The sequence below is a fragment of the Orbicella franksi genome, chromosome 4 (genome assembly GCF_964199315.1).
Source record: "Orbicella franksi chromosome 4, jaOrbFran1.1, whole genome shotgun sequence".
Classification (NCBI taxonomy): domain Eukaryota; kingdom Metazoa; phylum Cnidaria; class Anthozoa; order Scleractinia; family Merulinidae; genus Orbicella; species Orbicella franksi.
The window spans coordinates 18,598,590-18,606,588 of NC_138148.1; the positions used below are offsets into that span (position 1 = coordinate 18,598,590).

Here is a 7,999-nt window from a genome sequence, read left to right on the forward strand (position 1 = left end):
CATTGCCAGGTCACAGTCTTAGCGGCATTGATCTTGTACATGCAGATTACATTTCATAGAGCAGTATTGAGGGAACAAAAACTGTTATAAATCTCGCTGTAGGCAGCCTCCTTAGTGGGGTATAACCGGGAATGAAAGAAGCGGAGCGGAGCGGCCATTACGTGATTAATCCGCTGGTCGCTGTTGCTTTCGACGCCCCATACTGTGAGAAGAAGCTTGTTTTCAGCCCGGTAATCCTGAAGTCATAATATGGGTTTAAAATACATCATCGGCTGATTAGGAAAACCCCCGCCTGCTATATATAATGGTAATTGAACTGAGTGGAGTGCAATTTGGTCTGAAATCATACGAGTGATTTCAAAATCGCGAGTTCGATTTGAAATCACAAGTATGATTTCAGACCAAAATTGCACGACACGAAGTTCAATTGCCACTTTATTAGATCCATTTTGAAATCGCACGATTTTATCGCCTTAAATTTTAGATTTTTGGTCCCAGTAGCCGGTTTGTTTAAAAAAAGCGGAACCGGAAACGCCTTTTCGTTTCTCATTTGTATGCAAAACGATGTCATGTGACGAAAACTCATTCGAGCATGACAAAGAAACAAGCAATTCTGAAATTAGAACGAAAATAGTCTACTTCGGGTACAAAAGTTCAGTTCTCGTTGCCTGAATCAATGATGGAAGGCCTTCCTTTCTTTTGTGCTTGAGGCTGAGACTTTCATTGTCTTTGGAGAAGGAATTTGAAGATGCATCCTGTGTAATTCTGCGATCGATTTCTTTTGAGTTGTGAAACTCCCTCGAGTGCACGATGCCCAGTGGACAGTACGTTTTTTTCTTTTAAACACCGTTTAATGGCATGATTTTAAGGGAGTCCAGCTCGTTATCATCTCCTTTTCTTTTTGTGACTTCGGCGTAGGACTCAACACTCAAGACCTTGGCAAGTTCTTGCGGCGCCATTTGTTTCAAGATATTTCAAAGATGGCGGGACTAGCACCGGCTTCGTAAGACGTTCGTTCATTCACTGCTTTGTGCAGTGGGGCGTATTTTGACTATGTTTATTCACAGCGACAGAGTTTAGCTCTTTTGTTGCTTCGTTGGAAACTACCGCAAACCTGGAAACATCTACCTTCTTGAGATGGCTCTGAAGTTGTTGTTGTGTGGTTTTCGTTTGTTTATGTTTTACTGGACTCGGTATCATACGGATCTTGAGCAGATGTTGAGGAAAAAATCGCCAAAATATTCGTCAAAATGGGCACTGAAAGTTGGAAACTTCCATTAAAGTAGGTCTTCTGCCTGAAGGAGCTCATAATCGTCATTCAGAAACTGTAATTAATTAAATTCGTCAATTTTGTTGGAAAAAAACTACAATAACAACAAAGTTTTGGCGGTAGTAGTTGCAAAATTCTCCACACAATGGCTTTTTGTCCTTTCATTGTCCTAAAATGTTATTGATTACTTTAAACTTATCTTGAGATCTGATTGGTTGTTTTGTTTTACTGTCCCATTTTCATTGGCTGAGAAAAAGATGCGATTTAGTGCAAAAAATAGTGCGATTCGTGAATAAATCGCACCACTGAGAGCCAATCAGATTGCAAGGATAATCAGTGATTTCAAAATGGATTTAATAAAGCCAATAACCCATGGTAAACGTAATATTAATTTTGTTATCAATCAATTAATTTATCATGATTGATACTAAATTATACCTATAACATTAAGGTCCTATAGTGCAATTGGTATTCACTCATTTTCTCTTGGCATTCAATTGTATGTGAACATCGATCTTACGTTGTGTTGATATTCAGTCTACTTCATAATTGTAATTACTAATGCCCGCTTACGTAATGAGTGATCTTCATTTAAATAAAACATAAATACGTGCAATTTGCAATCTTCGTCTTCCTGGCTTAATTGAATAGCTGCCATCAATAACAATCCAAAAAAATGATTATCTCATAGAAACTACGTAAAACACTTGAATTATTTTGTTTTACGATTGCAAGTTATCGGAACCGAGGGCTGGAAAGCTGTTAGATATTCAGGGTTATAAACTGGAAAACTGGTTGATGTATTTTCCAGAGTCTTAGTGCCTCAGTTGTCGTTAGTTATCGGTCGCTTGCATATACCAAACCAGAGAATAGTACTATCTGTGTGCTCTGATTGGCTACTCGATCTCTAGGTATCCACCACCTTTCACCTCAGAACTAAATTCTTCCCATTTTGCTCAAGTGTATTAAAAAAGCACATTTTTTTTTTCCTAAGCGAAGTCGCTGGACCTCTCTGCGTTATCAGACACAGGTCAGTTTACAGTTTAGGGGTCCGTTTCTCGAAAGCCCCGGAAACTTTTCGGGCCCTTAAAGCTATTTTTAGTTCATCCGTATCTAAAAACGGAGAAGTGTATACGCCTGAAACTTCTTGTATGAAGGGAACCTCTGTTCATATTAAGAATATGCGAATAAAACAGCTCTGTAATCGTAAGCTACGAGATTTTGCTATGGCTTTCCGGGCCCGAAAAATGTCCGGGGCTTTCGAGAAACGGGCCTCAGCTGTGCTCGCATGTAGCTTTTCTGATGGTAGATTGGCGGTTCACAATGTTTTGTTTACTATCACGAGTCTTGAAGGACTACATCACGGTTTGGGATCTTAAAAGGTTTAATTTGGCCTAAAGTTTCCAAGTTTGTCGATTATAATCCGTGTTCATCTTCTACAACCTTAAAGACCCTTGTTCCTTTATGGTTTATTTTTTATCTCTTTTCAGTTTTTCTATTTTAGTAAACTACTACTTTCAGGTCAGGGTTAAAATAACTCAAAACACCGTTACTTAGCTCTTTAAGTATGCTGCCATACTCTTTTCTTTTGTTAGTAACAACATTTGCAGCTGTAGCGTCTGGTAGTGCTAGTGTTACCGTGGACGTCAAGAAAAAAACGTAAGTTAAAATAATTATTATAATAATTAAATTCTTTTCTTCAGATCGAGAAGAACATCTAGATATTACAGAGTGAAATACACTGCTTTAACATTTTAAGCCTGCATTCACTGCAGGCCTAAGATGTTAATGCCGTGCATTCTGAATGCTGTACCTCACGCTGCCTGAACTTTCATTTGTGGTCGCGTTGCGATGTTGCGAATGACAGGCCAGCTCTTTGCTAAGGGCCACGTGCGCGTGTGAGAAAAGTTGAGATGAGTTGAGTTTGTTAATCATGAGCGGTGAAAGCGATGTTGTTCTGAGTGTGAAATCCGTGAATAAAGTTGTCTAGAACGAACCAGCAGAGTTTAATCGGCGCCCAGTAGCGACATTTTGTCCACCGAGCTGGATATTGTGCGAAATCAAGCAAAATCACCGAGCCAAGCTGTCAAGTCAGCCGTGGTAACTGCGTGTAATTATCATCAAACTGTGTGGTTGAATATTGTGAAAGAGTCATTCAAGTCGTGTCAAGATGAGTGTCTCGAACAGAGAAACGAAACACCTCCACTCGTTACGGCAAGTGAGTCTACTACTTCAAGTAAACGTTATGTTTTAAGAAAGAAATTACGAGCCGAGAAGTTAGCCCTGGAACTAAAAATAGCCGAGTAAACGTTCGCAAATGAGATCGAGTGTCTGCGAGCCGAACAACAGCAACGTGCGAAGCTTTTACAACTTCAAAAGAAAGCTGAAGAATCGAGATTGGAATATGAGATCGAAGATGCCATCGCCCAGGAAGAAGGTATGTTGAATAAAGGCGATAGTGATGAAGAGTTAAACAAGTTACCTTTAGAGAGTGTGAACGATCGGGTCTCGCGCTTAGACCTGAGAATAACTGAAAACGCTGTTGTTGATAAACCTCACATCAAGGAAATTAAATCCACTAAACCAGAAGTCGTAATTGAGGTTTCTAGTGAGCCCCATGAAAAAGAGGCAAGTGAATCTTCTATTGCTAAAGGTGAAGCGGAGTTGAAAACCTCTGCCACAAGAGACCCTATCGTGCAAACGTCGAAAATAAATCAATTGCTTGAGAAAATGCTGCCAGCGTTTGTTAAAATCGTTAAACCAAACGTGCAGAGGTTCAATAAAAATCCACAAGAGTACTCCAAATTCAAAGCAGCGTTCAATGTTGAAGTGGATAAAGAGGAAGTTTACGGTGCAACAGAGAAGCTTAAATTTCTATTAGATTCTGCAGAAGGAAGAGCAAAATCATGTCTAGCGAAATTCATGCCAGGTTCAGATGAATACGAGGAGGCATGGACGGCGCTCCGGGAGCGTTTTGGCCGTGTAGACACTGTTGTGTCAGCTGCAAAGAAGCGCATAGATCAATTTCCGACCATAGTGAAAGAAAATAGTGTTCACATCAGGCAGTATCAAGGAATAGTTTCCGAGTTGATAGGCATTTTCAAGGAGCACAATTTCCTTCATCAGCTTAGCTCGCAACTCCCTGAAGCAACTGTTGCTAAACTACCCGCACGCCTTTGCGGTAGATGGGCCGAGTTCGTTAAAGGAAAACCAAAGTTATCAACCTGGAATTCATTTGCAAATTGACTGGAAAAAGAGGCAAAAATTAGTGAGTCCAAGCAGCGGTGGATGCCGGAGAAGAAAGAATGGAAGCGTTCCGATACATCTAAAGTTGATAGGCGTAAGCCAGCTGACAAATCCCTACCTGGTCTGTTCGCGGGAGCGACGGGAGAATCTTTACGCGCCAGCTATGGAACAAAGACGTGCCCAATTCACCAGTCCACTAATCACTCTTTGCAAGAGTGGAAAAGTTTTAAGAGAATGTTGACTAGCGAAAAGGAGAAAGTTGTTGAGGAACATAAATTATGCCTGTATTGTCTATTACCCGGTCATCGTCTGAGTAAGAGTCGTAGTAAGAATAGATGCAGAGTCGAGAATTCTGACATGCGTCATCATACCCTTGTACATGAAGTTGATTTGAAATGTATTGAACGAGCAAAAGCGAAACGTGAATCAGAACGAGTGTCAGAAGTTGAGAGAGATCCAGCACCTGTCTCCGTAGAAAGCGAAGGCTCATCACCATGTCAGACTGTGGAGCCACTCGACGGGTATCGCCAATCAGCATACACAGGTTGTGAGACTGGTGGTCGTGCTTTGGTTGGAATACTTCTCATAGTTTTCTTTGGAGAAAGAGGAAAACAACAAGTGATGGCATTGCGCGACTCAGGCTGTAACACGACACTTATAGATGAAAGCTTAGCGCTCTCACTTGGGCTTCAAGGCAAAGAAGTAGATCTCGAAATTCAAGGAGTAAACGTGCAGAAGGTGTTTACTTCCCAGCACATCAAGAAATGCCATGTCGCACGAGTCGGAAAAGAGGAAGTCAAGTACTCTTTGCGAGATGTAAAGACAATTCCCAGCCTGAATGGTCCGGATCAGAAGTTGAAGGGGTCGACAATCAAGCAGGAGTATCAACACCTGAAGAACTTGGACTTAACATGACACCGACACGGGTCCAGTGCAACTCGTAATTGGAACAAACAACTCTGACTTGATTCTACCAAAGCAAATTGTGAAACCCTCGGGTCAACCGGAAGTTGGCAGAGCACCTTATGTGGTTGAAACCCTACTTGGATGGGCGGTGACTAACTGGTTACCCAGTGAGCGAAGAGTAGCATCTTCATATAGTGGGTTCAAAGTGTACGAACGAAGTTCAGTTCAAGATTAGGAGCTGAAGCAGCTGGTCACGGCCCAGTCAGAGATAGAAACGTTAGGCGTGGTGACGCTAGCAAATCCAACCCGTTCCATTGAAGACAAGCGAACATTGTCACTAATGAAAAAACAACCTTTAAGAGTGCGAGTGAAGACGCATATGTGTCGGGCCATGTTTGCAGAGAAGAAAAACCATCTCTACCCGACGATTATGAAATGGCAGAGAAGAGACTGCAATCCCTAGAGAACAAGTTTGAGAACTGTCCCGAGACCAGAAAGAGATATGCCAAGTCAATCCAGGATGACATTGAGAAGGGCTACGTAAAGACATTGAGTGAAGAAGAAGTTCAGTGCGATAGCAAAGTGACTTGGTACTCACCACACAGATTTGTCATCAACCTCAAAAAACCTGATCGTGCCAGAAGAGTATAAGATTCCTCCGCGAAATTCATGGGACAAAGTTTGACCAGATCTTCTCTCGTCTCTGTTTGGAGTTTTCCTCAGGTTTTGCGAAGGAAGAATTGCAATAGCTGCTGATGTGAAAGAAATGTACCATATGCTTGGTCTCCCTGATCGTGATAAGCCAGCGATGAGATTCTTATGGAGAGACTCTCCGGATGAAGAACCGACCGTGTATCAGTTCGAGAGAACAGTGTTTGGAGAAGTGTCTACGCCATCCAGAGCAAACTACACTATGAGGCGAAACGCTGATGAGAAAGGGGAAGATTTACCACTGGGTGTAAAAGCGGTCTACAAGCACTTCTACATGGATGATGGCCTACCATCAACAGATTCTCGCGAGGAAGCTATCGAAATGCGGAAACAGATGACTGAATTGCTACGCCGTGGAGGTTTCCGCCTACAAAAATGGCTGACAAATGACCCAGACGTCTTGGCAACCATCGCGGAACAAGATAGAACTCCCCGATTCCTCGAGCTGAGTGAAGATAAGTTGCCAACAAACAGAACTTTGGGCGTCGTTTGGGATTCCCAGGAGGATACGTTCCGGTTTACCGGACTGAAGGGTGATCCAGGTACGACGAAGCGGAAGATCTTGAGTCAAGCGTTCTCTGTTTGGCATCCGCGAGGACTCCTCCTCCCATTCTCAATTAGAAGTAAGATAATCCTTCAGAATCTGAATTGCATGAAGTATGGGTGGGATGACGAGTTAAAAGAAGCTGATCTTCGCGAGTGGCGTAAATGGCGCAAGGAAGCAGAAAAGCGTAACGAAGTGAGAATACCGAGAGCCCTACTTCAAGGACAGAAACCTATCCGAGAGACTACGCTTCATGTATTTTGCGACGCTAGCCAGGATGCCTATGGCGCGTGTGCGTACCTAAGATGAGTGTTTGCAGATGACACAGTAGAGTGTAGTCTTATTACGGGAAAAGGCCGTGTTGCCCCTTTAAAGTTACAGTCTGTCTGCCGACTGGAGCTCATGGGAGCTCTATTTGCTGTGCGATTAACTGAAAAACTGGTAGAAGAAATCTACCAACAGATCATTTCATCATGGCATTGAAGAGATTCATTGCGCGACGTGGACGACCACAGAGCATCCACAGTGATAATGGAACGAACTGTGTCGGTGCGAATAATGAGTTGTGGAAAGGCATTAAACTATTGGATGAAGAGAGGATACAAAACTTCTGTGCACCTAAGGAAATTGAGTGGAAATTTTAGCCACCAAGTGCCTTGCTCTTTGATTGAGAGTGGGAGAGACTAGTGCAGTGCACAAAGAAGAGGCTGAAGGCAATTGTGACAGACAGGGTTGTTTCCAAGGGAGTGCTGAGAACTGCACTAGTCAAAGCAGAAGGGATACTAAACAGTCGACCGATTACTCATCTGTCCAATGATGCAGGGGACATTGAAGCGTTAACCCGAAATCATTTCTTGCTGTTGCGGGCGAGTCTGAGTTACGAAGATGTTGAAGTTAGTGACAGAGAGATCAACTCGACAACGATGTGGCGACAAACCCAAGCGCTGGCTAATTTCTTCTGGAGACGTTTTAACAAGGAGTACCTTCCTAGCCTGACAGAAAGGAAAAAGTGGAAAGAGAAGAAACGGAGCCTCAAAGATGGAGATGTTGTCCTACTTGCTGAGCCAAATCAGCCACGAGGTGTATGGCCGCTGGGCAGAATCGTGCCTACTCATCCTGGGCAAGATGAGTTATTTCGAGCAGTTACAGTGCGTACTCAGCACGGAGAGTACGAGAGACCAATTACAAAACTCTTTTTATTAGAGGAAGCGGAAGAGTAAAACTGTTAATCGTCTCGACGAACATTGTGTCTCGACTAAGGGCGAGGATGTACCTCCCGCTTTCTGAACTTTCATTTCCGGTCGCGTTGCTATGTTGCGAGT

At 42.8% G+C, this 7,999-nt stretch overlaps 2 protein-coding genes across 2 annotated transcripts in view; both read left to right on the forward strand.

The window, feature by feature from the left end:
• The window catches only part of LOC145484798 (uncharacterized), a 39,312-nt gene that overhangs the window by 7,660 nt on the left and 23,653 nt on the right, over window positions 1-7,999 (forward strand). The gene's annotated exons all lie outside the window — the stretch shown is intronic.
• On the forward strand, window positions 4,079-5,867 carry LOC145484801 (uncharacterized). Its single transcript, XM_081463436.1, has one exon. The coding sequence runs from the start codon at window positions 4,559-4,561 to the stop codon at window positions 5,429-5,431; it is 873 nt and encodes a 290-aa protein (XP_081319562.1). The 5' UTR covers window positions 4,079-4,558; the 3' UTR covers window positions 5,432-5,867.